The 18,055-nt window shown below is 30.5% G+C and overlaps 2 protein-coding genes and 1 pseudogene across 2 annotated transcripts; 1 reads left to right on the top strand and 2 right to left on the bottom strand.

The window, feature by feature from the left end:
* The window catches only part of LOC134718052 (uncharacterized), a 322,747-nt pseudogene that overhangs the window by 261,809 nt on the left and 42,883 nt on the right, over positions 1–18,055 (bottom strand).
* On the top strand, positions 159–1,804 carry LOC134719709 (uncharacterized). The gene is made up of 2 exons (XM_063582673.1): positions 159–564; positions 846–1,804. The coding sequence occupies exons 1-2, from the start codon at positions 174–176 to the stop codon at positions 1,139–1,141; spliced, it is 687 nt and encodes a 228-aa protein (XP_063438743.1). The 5' UTR covers positions 159–173; the 3' UTR covers positions 1,142–1,804.
* LOC134718905 (uncharacterized) lies at positions 3,297–9,524 on the bottom strand. The gene is made up of 4 exons (XM_063581755.1): positions 9,368–9,524; positions 4,677–7,640; positions 4,267–4,329; positions 3,297–3,887 (listed from the first exon to the last, which is right to left on the bottom strand). The coding sequence occupies exons 1-2, from the start codon at positions 9,402–9,404 to the stop codon at positions 4,687–4,689; spliced, it is 2,991 nt and encodes a 996-aa protein (XP_063437825.1). The 5' UTR covers positions 9,405–9,524; the 3' UTR covers positions 3,297–3,887; positions 4,267–4,329; positions 4,677–4,686.

Here is an 18,055-nt window from a genome sequence, read left to right as displayed (position 1 = left end):
AACGAAGAAGCACAAAAATGCATACATCAAATTTAACATACTCATTTTGCTTTTCTTTTACGACTTAATTTATCTATTTAAAGTCTACCCACAAACAGTCAGGGTTAGGATGGAAATCCATCCAAACTTAAGATTTAGGTATTTGGATGGATATTCCATCCAAAAGAAAAAGGATGGACTTACCATCCATTTGTTTAACAGTTTTAATGGATGGCTTTCCCTTCCAATTAGAAGATATATGTTTGATGGATAAACCATCCATTTTTTTTCCCTCTGTGCTTGAAAATAGTAGTATACATCTTACACAAATTCAGCAGTTAGAAATGAATACAGAGAGGATCATCAAGATTGAATGGTCAATAAAAGGATACCATGCTTTTCGGATAAAGCCTCACTCACAAATTGAGTTAGATGTGTTGCCCGAGGAAGGAAATCCTTTCAGCCAATATGCAACAAAGGTAGTAATGCCACTGCTTCAAGAGATTTCTCCAGATCTTCACAATGTTTCAACCGACATGAGAGAAGAAAACCACCAAAGGGGACAGCTTATGAAAGATATTGCAGGTTTGTTCATGTTGTTGTTACTCTATTTATATAGTTCATGTACTTTACCATGTTTACATTTACCTTGGTTAAAATTTTACTGACACCTACTCATGACAATGTGTCCCCTAAACATGCTAAATGAGGCTAGGTTATACATGTTATATATTCTTTTAGTCATTTATATATAATAAACACTTTGCAAATTAAAAAGGATTAACCAGTTTTTATCAAAGCTTGGGTAGCTCAATAAAGTCAGTCAGAACATCAGAAATCTATTATTTTTCTTTTTTTTTGCACAGGAAAACAAGTGGGGAGAGTTCCTGCAAATCTTTGCACAGCTTTCAGAAATATGATTTCTCGGAACACTATCAGATGCATTAAGTGTAAAGTCACAGGACCACCAAGACTCTCAGCAAATCCACCATCAAACCAACGATACCGGTCAAACAATAGAGGTCATGACAGACCAGGTGGGGGAGCAGACATTCCTTGTTCTTATTATTTGCATATACGTGACCGGATGTTTGCAGATACAATGCATATTCTTGAAGACTGTGTACCTCTTAGGGAACTTGATGAAAGAGTACACGCATGAACATCATGTAAACAAATTTATTGATATCAATTCATACAGCAAGTTCAAAACAACAAGCATTTGTATTCTTAATCATGTATGATACACAACATATTATGTAATCATGTTAGATATGTAATATTTTTTTAATATGTATATAAAAATACAACAATATGAAGAAAACATACCCCCACTGTAAGGATCACCAAACTTTTATAGAATTTGATAATAATCCAAAAATAATCAGAGCATGAAAATTAAACTTGGTAAAAATGGAAGAGACTACTGCAGCATTCATTTATAATTCTTTATTTCTCGAATGTCTAGTTGCATTGTTTTTACATAGAATGTCTTCTTAACTTGTAAATAGACATTTGTTGCTCTCCTTAAAATTTATATATATACATATCATTAAATCAAATCAATACAGTTTTACATTCCCAAACACAATCATAATACATGTACTGGTGCGTGGATCCTTAAATTAACATGTTTATTTTCTTTTCTTAACACTTTAAATACTGTATGAAAAGCAGGGTGAAAACAAAACAAGTACATGATGAATATTAACAGTAGTAAACATTGTGATTAAGTACAACATATGAATATTAGGATAATCCCAAAGTAAGAATTGGGTGGAGCATATAGAAAATAAATTTATCAAAAATATTGTACACACAGTAAAACAAGTAAACAATGTAAAGTAAAAAACAGTTATCAAAATACATGAAAATCATAGTAATTCAAACAAATGTAAACAAATTTATCAAAATACATGTAGATTATAACAAATGCAAAATCAAAAACATGGTAAATGGAGGAAGATTATAATATAAACAGCAAATTTGGTACTTCAATCATAAATGAATATGACAATCACATTTATTCAGTACATAAAATACAAATTAAAATATAAAATTGACATCATTGTACAAATGTCTCTTTTGTGATCATGACGTTATCAGACTACAACAAGTTAATTCAAGACAATGTGATTTTTTATTTGAGAGGACTTTTACTCATTATGCTTAAAGTAAGATTAAAACATCATAAACAATTTTTGCAAATACTGCCCTCAATATCAACATGATCAATGAAATATATACGAGATATGGAATATCACTAGGGTTGATGATGATTGGAACATAAAAGACACAAATTGTAAACATTTAACATTGCAATTTGTAATAATTAACATCATGAATGGATGAAAAAAGCCTACACTATCTTGATGTAAATAAAAAATGATTATTTGTTTGATTCAGTGCCTTTCTTTCTCCCTCTGCCCTGTCCCCGACCTCTGCCCCTGCCCCTTGTTTCAACTCTTTCTTTTGGATTAACTCTGTTTTTCCTAACCCATATACGTTTTTTTATATCTGCTATTCTGTCTTTGTCCAAAGCAATTGCATTTTCACCAGATACAAAAGCTTCTCCCAATTCCTTCCTTTGGGATTCACCTAAGCCTATACCTGGCAAAAATGAGAACTGCTCTGGTGCTTTCAGGGGAGAAGGTTCTACAGCTTGTTTTTTAACAGTAGATTTGTTCAATTTCAGGAGCAATGATTCTCTTCTTGTCTCTATCATTCCGTCTTTAAAATCAAGAAGACTCTCATTTTCTTTGAATTTTTTGATGAAATCGTCTGTACCTGTATAGTGGACCTCTCCATTTTCCCTTTTTATTAGGCAGAAGTAAGCTAATCTCTCTGCCCCAACTGATGCATTTGTTAACTTGTCAAAAATTTTAAGATTTCGGTCAAAATGCTTCCTTTTTCTATCCTTCTCTCTTCTTTCCATCTGCGTGGGCGTACCATTTTGTTTGCTCCTAAACTTGCCCTTTTGGTTTCTTTTTCTTCCTGTCAAATGACAAGAAGTTAAAAGTGTTATCATTCCATCAAAATGGTATCATTATTATTTAAAAAGTTTATATAAACAAATGATAAAATGGACAATACATATACATATTAATTTTATACCAGTTTGTTAAGATTGAGTTGTTGTTTCTACTTATCAAATGTGTTTTTAATAAAGTTATCATCTCTCTAACTTAGTATGTTTTTTTCTAATGAAAAATAAAATAGATTATAGCTACATGTACAACCAACACATCTGACAGCTACACAAGGTGTTGGTGTAACCATATAGATCTTGAAATGTAATAATTATTCAAATTGGTACTCAGTTCATTTGCAACACTCATAACTAAAAGAAAGTTTAGCGCTTCAATACTGAAAAATTATGTAATCAGTCATGGTTTGCACTATTGTTTAGAACATAAATTGTTGGTTTTCTTGTTTGGAACACATCATTTTGGGGTCTTTCCAGCGTGCTAGGTGGAAGAATCTTTTGCTCCATGTTGAAGGTAGAAGTGACCTATAGCTGTGTACATCATTTGGTCTCTTGCAGAGAGTTGTCTCATTGGCAATCAGACCACATTCTTTTCATTTTTAAAATATGTACTTACTTGGACTTGGTGTTTTTGAGGTTGATGGCACTTCTTCTACTGCATCTAACATAAAGGTTGATGGTGTTGGTATAACTGGACTCAACTCTTCAGGCATTACGTCATCTCCTAAGTCCACCTCATTACTATCAACTATGTCAATAGAAATCGGCATAATGGTAGATTCTCCTCCTAAAGTATCAACAGCCAAGTCATGAAGAGAAGGTGCATCTAGATCTTCGTCATTTACTGTGTCCATAGCTATATTATTTAGGTGGATATCTATAATATTGCCTTCATTTTGTAACCCATCATCTTCTGCAAACACTGTTCATAAAGAAAATAAAAGTACAAAAAGTCAATAAATGTTTTGTCTCAATTTGTAAACATGACGTTTTCCCTGTTTTAGTATATGGCTTCTTATATTCATATTGTAGTTGCCATTTATCAGGTTGAGGAGGGCCCAAGGCACAGAATATGGACATTTATTATAACTGCAATTAATATGATAAACATGATCAATATCTGAGATTTATACTTTACTAGTCATGATAGTGGCAACATTAATGAAACAGAAAGATGCCATGAATTAAGAACATTTTCATCATAAATTAAATTCAAAAATGTTTAATATTTACTATATATGATAAATTCAAAACAGATTGTATTAGACATTGATAAAGAAGTTGAACTTTCGCAATCTTACCTAAATAATTTTCCTGATTTTCTGCTGCAATCACAAGGTTATAAATAGGGTCATCAATTCCTTCTGAAAACAGTAAAATTTATTAATCAGCTGATTGAAAAAATGGATCAATTATGCATGCTACAGTCAAATTATTTCTTCTAATTCGAAGATGCAATTATTAGTAATTTTTTAAGCATGCAATCAGGCAACTGTACGTGTACAAAAATCATGCAATTATCAATATTTTGTTCCTTAATAAATAAAGTTGTTAAATTATCATACAAATGGTAGTGTCATCTAAATTTTTAAAAAAAATAACGTTCATTTCAAAGTTCTCCCTAGATAAAAGAGTCCAGCAAAGTTCTAAAACACATTTAAATTGGTGTCTCGATTTTAACATGGGATAAAATTTAGTGAGCTTTACATACCACACTAGCATTATAAGTTCTCCAACTCTTCATTTAAGAAATTACTATCCCCATCTACACTGTCAAGATAAGCAGCAGCAGTTGATATTTCCTCCAAAAACTTTATATGATCCTCCTTCCGAGTGGTTTTACTTCTTATCATTTCCCTATATAAATCAAGGAACATGAGCTTATTAATTTCATCAAGATCATCAATTGTATCTAAAATTTTGTTGTCAATCTCTTGAATTGTAAGTGAATCAACAGACAAATATTTTTCTCTCTCTGATGGAAGAATGTAGACAGGATGGTGAATGGATGGATCATTTGGTGGTGGCTGATGTAAAAGCATATCCATTATTCGATAACCTCTCTTTCTATTTGATTCTCTTGTAAAATACAACAGTTCTTGATCTAGAATATCAGCTGAAATTGATGTTAATACTGGTCCATGTTTTTGGTCACTTATATAACCAGTTTGTCGAAGGCGTAGTCTCCACTCATTTATAGGAGCTTCTAAATCTGGTTCTTTTCCATGCAAGTCCTCATATACGCTTCCTACAATACTGGTTACAGATTTTTTAATCTGTTTCAGTGATTGATTATTTCTACAAGTTGACAACCATACTTTTTCAGTTGGAACACCTCGTTTCAACCATGTCTTTACAGATTTATTTTCTTCTTCAAGAATGAAGTCAAACCCTTGACCTTTGCTCTTATTCCCTGATTTGGATAGACTACAGTGAGAGGCAAAATGTGTTTTTAGTTCAACTGGCATTAGCTGATGTACAAAATGATCAAATACTTCAATGTCTTGGTATTTGGGATGGTTCCTTCCATGAAAGAGCTCCTTACTCATAAATTTTCCTGCTTGCAGAAGAATGTAATTGTTGCGTCTCACAGCCATTCTTATATTTATGATAGCTTGAGTATACCTACATACCATTTCAAATAGATACAGATAATTCGCATTGTCACTTTTTGTCTTTACATATGAAATGTAGTCTTGAGGACTAGGATCATGCTTTTCATGTAGACATTTTTCAACATATGGCTTGACCAACTCTAAAATTGTACCTAAATGAAATATCATGATGAGTTGCCATGTCTTGTGGTTGTCAGAACATGCCAATGCTGATTTCTGGGCCTTTTCAGATCTAAATCCCATTACCTCAACTAATGATTTCATGCATACATTCCAGTTCAATTCCATAAAGCTCTTCATAAGGTTCATTTCATAATGACCATCACCACAAATAAGGAATACCCAATCAAATTCTTGAACATATCGTGATCTTGTATTAGGATGTGCTTTGACTTCATGATCTTCAACATTCTTAATACCTAAAAATCCTTCTTCACATTCTAAGCATACAAAGTACTCTTCAACAACTCTTCGTACCAATCCATGCGGAAGCCCGTCACAGCAAACGAATGTCCAAAATCTTTTTGGGGTTTCATCATCGTCTTTCAAATATTTAGAAATTCTTCCTTTTTTACCAATATGTCGTAGAACTAATACGATGCTGTCAATAGAATTGGGATTTACAAATACAGGATCCAACAGACAAATTTCAGCTGGAATGTCATTATGTGAAGATTCAACATGGCTATATTTCTGTGGATTTTCAACAACTGGTTTGGAAATACCATACTCATTGACAGTGCTTTTTCTTGAAAAGTGTTTCTGTTTGACACCATCAGTACTTTTAGTAGTCTTTGCTTCTATCAGCGCCTCATGACACTGTGAGCATTTTCTCTTGTTTTTCTCAAATAAGCAGCCACACCTTGGACATTTTTTATATTTCTGTTCTATCTCTAATTCAACAATAGTTTTGTCCACATGATCCTTCCATAGATTATTTTCCTCGTCAAATATAACTTCCTCTGACACTTGTTGGATAGCTAAGTCCAATACATGATACAGTTCATTGTAGTGATTTTGCTTAATATCCGAATAAAAATCTGTACTTGTATCTTGACTATCACCTGACTGACACATACTTTCTATAATGTTCTCTTTTCCTTCAGAAGTTATCCACTTTCCTGGTGTTAAACTTTCATTCTGTTGAAGGTTTTTGTTTTCTGTTACCTTTATTGCAGCAACATTTGTAATTACAGACATTTTGACCTTATTATTAGCATTTATGTTCCAACTTCTCCCTATGACCTGTTCATTATCAAAAACGAATATTACATCCCCACTTGGACAATTGGTCTCTCTTCCAATATTTATATCTGAAACAAAATTATATACTGTGGCATATTTTGCCCCTGGAATAGCAGTTCCCAAAACATTACAAGCCGTTTTGTTTTTGGTAAAGGAATAAACAACTAAGTTCTGCATAAAAGACCAGGCTCCAATGAACTGAGGGTCGCATAAACGATAAATACTTTCAAGTACCGGAATGAAATTTTCTACTTTAATTGTTGTTGTTGTTTTTCCAGTGAGTGCCAAAACACATTGTATAACAAGCTGATCAAACTGATTAATGTACTCATTGATATCGATGCTCTCAAGTGTTTTCAGATTGTTGTAGGGAAAAGACTTTTGATGATTTTGTATAATATTTTTCATTTCCTGATTAGTATGAACATGTCCAATCATTTTAGCTATACATTCAAGTTTTTCAGATATTTCTAACGAGGAAAATAACTGTAATAATTCATCCATAACATTGTCAGTAGAACATCCTGGATTGTTCGAACTGCAAATTTGACAATCAATGGAATGAGCATGGTACTGGTATAGTTTTATATTAACTGTGGTATTGGAGCTTTTTTTCCGAGTAGATCTATATCTAAACAGAATGCTTCTACATGCATTACACAAAAAATCTGGATGAATCAAAGGGTCATCTTCATGCAAACAGATATCAAATATATCCATTAGTTCCTGCGTAAATTTAAATTTTCCTACTCTTTTTTTACACTCAGTCTGCCTGCAACAGAGACGGCACAAATTTTGAAGCCTTTTTACATGCTCTGAAATAAAAAAAGAATATTATAGGACAGTTGATATCAAGTGAACGCAAAAATTTTGAAGTCATTAATTTGTTTCTGAATTTATCACAGCTTAAAATTTACACTAAATATAAAAAATAGAAAATGTGGTATGATATCCAAGGATCCAAGATTGTTAATGTCAGCAATTATATATATATATCCGTATTGCCTTCAATGAAGAGCAAAAGCCCACACCTCATAGCAAGTTAAATTTTAAAAAATACTGGCCATGGCCATCTTATTTCTTCAAAAGAAATAACCAATATCATAGATTTAAAACAAACCTTCTGTCTGTAAACTTATAAATTAATAAGAAACTAAGGTCTGGTTTTGTTAAGGGACTAAGGAAAAAAGTATAATTGTCTTGGGGCCGGATTCAGAATAAAAGCAAAACTATCATTTGACTATGTAAAATGTAGGATTTAAAAAAAAAAAAAAAATTCGGGACAGACTATATGTGAACCAAATCTAGTTTAGTTAAAATTCACTACTTAAAATGCCAATAAAACTTAAGGGTCGACGTTTTGAGCATGTTGTTCCATTAAAAAAAATATGGTACGCTTACGGAACACCAGTATACTTATTTTATTTCATCCTCCTTCATCAAAGTTCATTATAAACCATTGAATTTATGTATACTGGAGATAAATGGGCAATCATTCATGTCAGACTGTTAAATCATGACAATTATGTTCTACATCTAAAATCCATGCGGGGTATTTAAGACATCATGCAAAACATGCAACTTGTACTTTCATTTGGTTTGGGGTGGGCTACATGCACTGTTTAAAATTCTGTACACAAAAGTAAATCTTAACAATTCTGACAATATCATACACTGAAAATGATAATTCATACTCACTTTTTAAGTAAAATTGTAAGACATAAATTGTGACAATTATTTGGGTTTCAGTGTGTCATACAATTTTTCTTCAAAATATTGAGGACAGATTATTTATTAAAAATATATAGCTTTCAGACATTAAAGCCAAATTTGTATCTGTAACTTTGTGTATCATGTTTATTATCACATGCCTATTCAGAAAATGATCTGATAAGGACAAAAAACAAAAGTTGTGTTTACCATATGTAATGTAATCTGTTGAAAAAAAGGGATGTCACAGTAAGTCAATTTTTATTTTATTGAACATGTTGAATTGCTATTTAGTTTATTTATTGCATGTTTTAGTGTGTTATTGCAATATCAGATCCAGAACAGGTGAAACTGTTATATATATATATAGAAGGGATAGGCAAAGAACCCTTTAAATAAGTGAAATTCCGTTGAAATAAAATTTAAACGTCACGCAAAAAAGGGGGGTCCACCCAATCATGTCAATATAACAGCACATGTGGGTGAAAGACAACCAACAGAATCGTAAAGCAGACGGATGGAATTTCCATCCACTTTATGTATAAAATAATGGATGGATTTCCCATCCACTATTATTAACAAAGTGGATGGATTTTCCATCAAATTTTGTCTATACGCTTTTTTAAAATAGGATGGATTTTCCATCCAAATTTCAACGATCGTTTTCATGTGGCAGAAATGCATCAGACGTTCGGTCAACGTTCGGACATTTCCCGTTGATATTTTGGGTCATTAGGCTATTTTATCATTAAATGTATATCTTATGAATGAAAATATGCCTGTTTTTATCATGAGGAAATATTTTGAGCTCCACAAATAGCTATATTCTTACCAGGTATGCTCGGATCGTTTTCAGGTTCAGTCGCCATTTTTCCGTGTTATTGTTGATACGAAAATCACGTGATCGATGACAAAACCTCGTGATAACCTATGCTATTTTTACCACGGGATTTTCCTCTAAATTAACACCGATATGCAACGTACACGCTTAAAATATTCGATTTTCTTTAATACGCAGTATTGGATGGATTTAACATCCAAATATGAGGGATGGATTTCCATCCTAACCCTGACTGACAAAGGATAGAAGGTAATCAGTACTGGTGTAAAATTGCGCTTTTGAAATTGGCACAGGTAGACATAAAAATAATGTTGTCGTTCAAAGTATGACGGCGTACATACATGCAGAGTCACGTAAAGTAGATATGTTAAAACAGACTAAACATAAAGTAATAATAAGAAATAAAATAATTATGTGGTTCAAAGTATGACGGGATACATGTCTGCCAGACCAATTTTCTGTGATATTTGCTGAAACAGGCAGCCGTATAAAAGCAGGTGTTATTTATGTTCATGGTGTAATAGGGTTCTTGCACAGAATAAAAGGATTCGTCAAGTTTAATTATTCATTTATTCATACGACATAAATAAATTAACCCTGAAAGTACACAAACAACAAAACGTAAATACATAGACAGTACAGTGTACAAAGGGATATAACTCTAAATCATAAAACGGAAAGTACATGTATAAAATACGATAAACTAGCTCTTTTCTGTAAGAATACAACCAATACTATTTAAGTGGATATTATAATTATATGAATTCAATTAAACTCAATTATAAACCAAGTCAGGATTAATTACTACATATGTCCAATTGTATTACGCTACTCATTCATAGATTTATGAATGAACTACAATTTCTTACTATAATGTTTACATGTAATAATTGACATACAGGTAACTACTATTCACAAGACACAAACAATACATATACTGAACTAAAATTAAATAGACAAACACAGACAATACAGTAAACTAAAAATACATGTAACACTGATCTTACCATGTATATGGTACAAAGGTATATCTCCTGTTTGGAAACATCACCAGATTAATTTAATATGAAGATATTCTGGTCCTGTTAAAATACAAATATAACCTACATAAGTCTAATGAACTAACTATATCAGCATAACATTTATATAAACAATAAGTAAAATGTTCAGCAGACATTACTTTGGACCTTTTATAATAATAAAATAACTGTACCAATACATGTATCATTAATATATCTATGATATATTATTTCTCTGAGTTCATGGAAATACTTCTTTAAAATAAAATATCTATCATTCATGCACAATCATTCTGACTTATTCAAAATACATTTTCTCTCAGATTCAAACTAAAGGAATACTGTGCAAATATTAAAGACTTAGAAATATTAGTAACTGACCTGATTAATATGGATTAAGTGTCCAGAATATAAACTTTATAACTATTTTAAATATGGCTGCTACATGTAAAGCTTTGTCTCAAGGTATATCAAAAAGAGTGGCAAAAACTATGAACTCAATGACTGTGACCAATAGTAGACAAGATAATATGACACATGACTGACTGACTAATGAACCAGAAAAATAGAGTAGAATTGACTAAGAAGAAATAAGAGAATAGAAGAATTGATGAACTCTTAATAAACATATAATAAAGCTACTAATTAATATTAATTATTCTAAAAGAAAATAAATATTAATGCTAAAAACTCTACCACATACTCCCCTGGCATCTAAAATGACGTCCACGTCATTTCAGAGTATAAAACATAATATCTATGAAAAATAAAAATGAAATAATATTATATCTGAAGCTGCAATGTACTGATACTGCAATCACTAATAAATACAGTAGGAATCAATCAGGATAATCCACTGAAATATTATCAAATATAAGATTAATAGTATCAATAGTAAAGCTAAAATATAAAACATCAATGATCGGTCAAAATGGCTAATAAAGCCTTCCCTGCTTCAAACTCTGTCCCTGAAAATAAACCTCTAGCAATACAGCTAGACAGGTAATCTGCCATCTGTCTCCACTCAGCTACAGGTGTATCAGTAGGTGGAACTGCAGACTTCGTCACATAATCACCAGACTGTAACCACTTAGGTTGTGTCCTCTTTCGGCCTGACCGACGAGGCACAACTGGAGGTATATCATCATCATGAGCTGGATCTAGCGTCTCTGGTTCTAAAGACGACTCCTGATCTTCGTCCTCGTGTAAGGAATCTAGTTCCTGTACCCCTATATCTATATCATGGGCGTCCCCATCTGACTCCGGAGTGTGTAGTACTTCTTCTTCGTGATCATCAAGACTATCTGTTTCATCATCACCAACACTGGATGAAGTGTTGTCAACCATTGGTCGTTGATGTACGAATATCTCCTAATCATCATCACTTTCGATATCGGTATCCTCCACAGTACAGTCTGTGTTAGAGCTGATCTTCTTTTGCAATCTCGTTCTTGGTCTAGGGACTGGTTTAGGTAATGGTTCTGCCGTTGGTGGTTGACTTGAAATATATCCCACAGGTAATAGAAGATTCCTTTGCAATGTTCGCATTTTTAAAAGAAGTTTATCATAGAATAAAATAATGTTATCATATTTAAGTCGTTTTTAATTTTTTATCGCGGTATCTTACTGTTGATTTTTATTTGTAAATAATTAATTTGCTTTAGTCTAGAATTATGGTATATTGAAGGATTTTTTGTCTTATCTTAAAAAAATATTCGAATTAGTTCTCGCCGCGATAAAGCCTTTGTGTGCTACTGCGGCGTAAAGCAACCAACACTCAATCATTTATAAAGAAGAGATTAAAATATAATAAACATCCTGAAATTAATGATTGTCAGGAAATGCACAGATACATTATATGAAATGGTAAAGAATTCCTTAAATAAAAGAGGTCTACAATATATAATTAACATCCTGAAATTAGTGATTGTCAGGAAATACACAGATACATTATATAAAATGGTAAAGAATTCCTTAAATAAAAGAGGTCTTGATGTCATCTTAGAGATGGATTCAAGTTGATAAATACGTTATTGGATGAAGATAACTTTGCCCTGTGTATTTGTGATATGCCAGATCACCAACCAGATAAAACTGCAGTTGACAACAGTAACACAAAGTCTGATTGCCAGAGGATGATTTAGAAACAGTAGGTATATATTAAACTTGTAAGTTAACTGGCCCAGACTGAGGAGAAAATTGCAACAAACAGATAAGACGAAAATCTAGTCACTAGAAATACATCTTTTAAAAAAATACAAGAAATTGAAATTCAAATGAATTGAAACAAAACATATTTTTGTGAATATTCCTTAGTTATACCTATGAATGATTAAAAAGTTTTCATGCAAGGTATTAATAACCTTCATCGGTTTAGAAGTTTCATTATAGAATAAATATTAATTTTGATTTACGGTAGAATTATCATTTTGGGTAGCTCAATTAAACTAATATCATTTAAGTTAAAGACTTTAAATTTATGGCTAGGCCTAGTATTAATATTACAAAAAGGCATAGTGTGGATCAATTTAGACTTATACATACAAGAGTTTATCAACAAACTCATCAACTTTAACTTTATCATAAATGGTAATTATTAAGAATGAACTAATAAGTGTGTTGCAATTAAATATTCAAGACTAACATATAAGTTAAAAAAAACATTTGTTATAGTGGTCCATCATCTCATCCATTACTAAGCCTTCAATATATAATTTATAAGGCCTCAGAATAAACACGACAAATAACTGAAATGTACATATAAAAAAAAACCGACATATTAGATATTATTTAAATGAAAAACAAAAAAAAATCATGCAAATGTGGAGAAACATACACAATCATATATAATCACTCATGGTTTTTTTCGTTTGATTGTTTTGACATGTCTTCTTTTTTTCTGTTTGTTGTACTTATATTTTTGTCCATATAAGGAAACCTCTGAAGTTCAGGCTATTCATGCCCTTCCATCAAAACTTGCAGACTTCTATATTAACCTCACAAGGCATAATTGATCAACTTACACTAAAATATAAGACAGAAATCAAACTACTGAGAGCTCTTTTGTAGATGATTGTAAAGTAAGAGACAATTGAATCAGCGGATCTCGCTGCAAGAAAACATACAGCAAACGGTCATCGAACACTAATTGAATGCAAATAACAACACACATTTGGGTTCTAAACAATATCTTTCTCTAGAATCAGAAATATATGATCAGTTGAAATCAAATGAGACATCTGAAAAACAACAAAAAACCTGTATAAATGTGGTGTATTTACTTTCAATTCTAAGTTTACTAATCGATTCATAGGGATCATTGATATAGTATACAGACCCTCTCTATTTAAGAGCGATTCTCTGTAACCCACAAAGAAATTCTAATAGGGTCTGGCACACATGGTCTCAGATTTTGATGAAACTTATATGTAATAGTCAGGCAATAACAGGCAACAAATTGTTCCGGAATATTCCAGTTGCTATGGAAACCACATATGTTGATTTTTGCAAAAAGAGGTCATATTATAACTAAAAAAAGTGAAAAAAAACGACATTTTGCACTGTTTAGTTCTTTTTTCATGTATAACATAACCTTTTTTTCATTTTCTAAAAAATATAATACAAATGACCTTTCAGCTGTTTAAAATTCACATATGATTTACCATTATCGATTATTCTGCTACCAGCTAGTAAAGATATGGTCAAATGGCAAATTTGGATTTCAGTGAAAAATGCGTAAATACATGATATTCAAGTGTATTTTTTCGTAAATGCAGCGTCTCCCAGTTAAATGTGAGGTATATTTAGAAAGAACCTAAAAAGGTCTTTCAAATTATAAAAAAAAATCAATGGGGAAATAATTGTAAAAAATATTTTTAATGAATGAAAAACACAAGATTTTGAAAATTCCGTAAATTGTTTTTTTTTTCTAAAAGTCAATAATAATCATAGTTATTTACATATTTACTCCATACAAACAAGGAATTAAATTCCTTACAATATAACAATATTAATCAGTTATTTTTTTCAGTCCTGAGAAATATTTTTACTTAATGAAATTTAATAAAAATGGTTGCTATTTTTTAAGATTTATATTTGTAATTGACTACAGAGGGAAGGAAGAACTGATTGTGCAAATTAGTTTTTAACTGATACAGATAAACACAGTTTGCTATTTATAAAGCAATTTGAGTAATTGCTTGTCCATCATATAAAAAAAATGAAACCGAGTAAAACACCTTCTCAGTACATTCAAATTTCATTACTTTAAACTATAATTTAGGAGATAACTGTATTTGTATTTTAACCTCTACAGACATAAAAAGTAGTAGGTACATGTATTACTGTCGAAAATTGAGGTTACTTAGTGATATGTAGCAGAGCTAGTTAAAACAGATATATGCAACAGAAAATCTAGATTTATGTCCACAAATGTTAAAATACAATACAGTTTTATCCATTCTAATGCAATAGTCAATACAAATATTGTTTCTGTTTTTTATTTTGAAATAAAGATTTATAAACTAAAAATTCCAGCAAATGTTGCTTACTTCTGTCGCAACATCATGACGTCATATAAATACTTTGAGTCCAAAAGTCAACATCTTTTGTTTTGGGGCTTCGTGTACGCTTCACATTTGAATATAACCTGATAAAAAGTAGTTTAAGGTATGCAGGGTTTTTTTCTAACTTTTTGGGTAAATATGATATGGTTAAATCCAATACATGTATGACTGCTTCTTGCATCATTTCAAGAAGAGCCTTATTTATGGTAGTTAGATTGTGGAATTTACAGAGTGGTAACCAATAAAATTCAATGATACAAACAAATTGTATCAGAATATTTCTTTTCCAAGTTTGAAGAGTTATCAATAGAAAAAGTACATAGCTTTATAAAAATGTTAAATCTGTTCACTTAAAACTAATCGGCTAACTATGCCAACATGTCTGCATTTTACAGAATAACATAAAATCAACAAGAATAACAAAGACATTGTACAGGTATTACAAAACTTTCAAGAGACTTAGCAAATCTCAAAAATAAGTTAAAACTGCTATGGTTACAGAAATATCACCTAATCAAGTCTGAACATATTGACCAAAATAAGATGTAACAGTATGCAAATGAAAAGTTCATACATTCAAATGTGCAACAAATTAAATATCAAAAATCAACATCTCCATGATGCATTTCACAAATTTCATATAAACTTGTAGCATTGTTTGTACGGCCATATCTTGTTAGGATCATAGAACATTGCAATATTCATTTTAGTGGTGTTCAAATTCAGTCTTCAATTGTCTCCAAAATCTGTGTTTTCCATTGTGCCCTAAGAATTTCAGACTCAGCTGATTTATAGTCATGCTTATCTTTTTTGTATGTTTTTGTGTCAATCGAGTAAAGAACCCATTTATCTGCTGGTCAGTTAAGAATTCATCTTTCCTAAAGGTATATACACTCGATATCATACTTTCTGCAGCTGTATAAGGGTCAATTTAGAGCTAGATTTTCCCCATAATTAAATAAATATGTCAACAATTCTTTCTGTTTGTTTTTTTCACTTTCAATGCTCATCCCATTTTGTTGGCACTGAAGTCTGTATTACATGCATTTTCTAATTAGACTGCTTGCATATCAGGACAATGATGTACATTATTTGACAGCTTTTGGGCATACGATCTTTAAGTGGTCCTCTCTCTAGCTTATATTTACAGCTGCCTTGAAGGAGATGTTGATAAAAACTGATCTGGTTCTTGAACTCTCAAATGCAGTCATCCATAGAACAAATGAATGTCTGATTCTGTTGTTTTGGAGCCTGTTCTTTTCCTTAAAATAAATAAGTAAAAATAAAGTTCAGTGAAATACAAATTTACTATATATACATGTAGTTTAATTTCAATTGGCCCAGTCGCATCAGAAGATTTTTGAAAAGTTTGTGCCAGATGATATCAAAATAGACCAGGTGACTTAAACTAGAGGCTAGAGAAATTCTTAAATTTGTCTTTAATACTTTTTTGTCGATTTTTGGGATAATTGTATTTGCTGTTATTTTAAATAGATCATTTAATCATGATAATTTTCTCATATTTATTGACAATTGAATTAGAAGTAAACTTGAACCAACCACAGCTTTTTCAAACAAATTACAAAAATTTTCAGTAAATTTTACCACTTTTTGGATATTAATTCATATAATACATTTTTTAATAATTTTTCGACATTTACTGTCAATTTTACAACTTTTTTGATATTCATTTAGATGATACATATATTGATAAATTTTTTTACATTTTACAGAAAATTTGTCGATTTTTGGGATAATTATATTTGATGTTATTTTAATCGGTCATTTGATCATGATAATTTTCTCATATGTATTGACAATTGTATTAGAAGTAAACTTGAACCAACCACAGCTTTTTTCAAACAAATTACAATTTTTTCAGTAAATTTTACCACTTTTTGGATATCTGATCATATAATACTTTTTTTAATAATTTTTCGACATTTACTATCAATTTTACCAGTTTTTGGATATTTGATCATATAATACTTTTTTATAATAATTTTTCGACATTTACTGTCAATTTTACAACTTTTGGATATTCATTTAGATAATACATGTATTGATAATTTTTCCACATTTTACAGAAAATTTGTCGATTTTTTGGATAATTGTATTTGATATTATTTCAAATCGGTCATTTGATCATGATAATTATCTCACGGCTTTTTTTCCAAAAAAATACAAAAATTACAGTAAATTTTACCTTTTTTAACAATTTTTCGACATTTACTGTCAATTTGACAACTTTTTGGATATTCATTTAATGATACATATATTGATAATTTTTCCACAATTTACTGAAAATTTGTCTATTTTTGGGATAATTGTGTTTGATGTTATTTTAAATCGGTCATTTGATCATGATAATTTTCAAATATGTATTGATAATTATATTAGAAGTAAACTTGAACCAACCACAGATTTTTTTAAAATAAATTACAAAATTTTTCAGTAAATTTTATTTTACCACTTTCTGGATATTTGATTATATAATACATTTTTTAATAATTTTTTGACATTTACTGTCAATTTTACAACTTTTTGGATATTCATTTTGATGATACAAATATTGATATTTTTTTCACATTTTACAGAAAATTTGTCGATTTTTTGGATAATTGTATTTGATGTTATTCTAAATTGGTCATTTGATCATGATAATTTTCTCAAGTGTATTGAAAATTGTATTAGAAGTAAACTTGAACCAACCACAGCTTTTTCAAACAAATTACAAAATTTTCAATAAATTTTACCACTTTTTGGATATTTGATCATATAATACATTTTTTAATAATTTATGACATTTACTATCAATTTTACAACTTTTTGGATATTCATTTAGATGATACATATATTGATAATTTTCACACATTTTAATGAAAATTTGTCGATTTTTGGGATAATTGTATTTGATTTTATTTTAAATAGATCATTTGATCATGATAATTTTCTCATATTTATTGACAATTGTATAAGAAGTAAACTTGAACCAACCACAGCTTTTTTCAAACAAATTACAAAAATTTTTAGTAAATTTTACCACTTTTTGAATGTTTATTCATATAATATATATTTATTTATAATTTTTCGAC

This window comes from Mytilus trossulus, chromosome 5, assembly GCF_036588685.1.
Source record: "Mytilus trossulus isolate FHL-02 chromosome 5, PNRI_Mtr1.1.1.hap1, whole genome shotgun sequence".
NCBI lineage: Eukaryota > Metazoa > Mollusca > Bivalvia > Mytilida > Mytilidae > Mytilus > Mytilus trossulus.
Note: the sequence above shows the minus strand (reverse complement) of the source record. Positions and strands in the feature narration are given on the sequence as shown.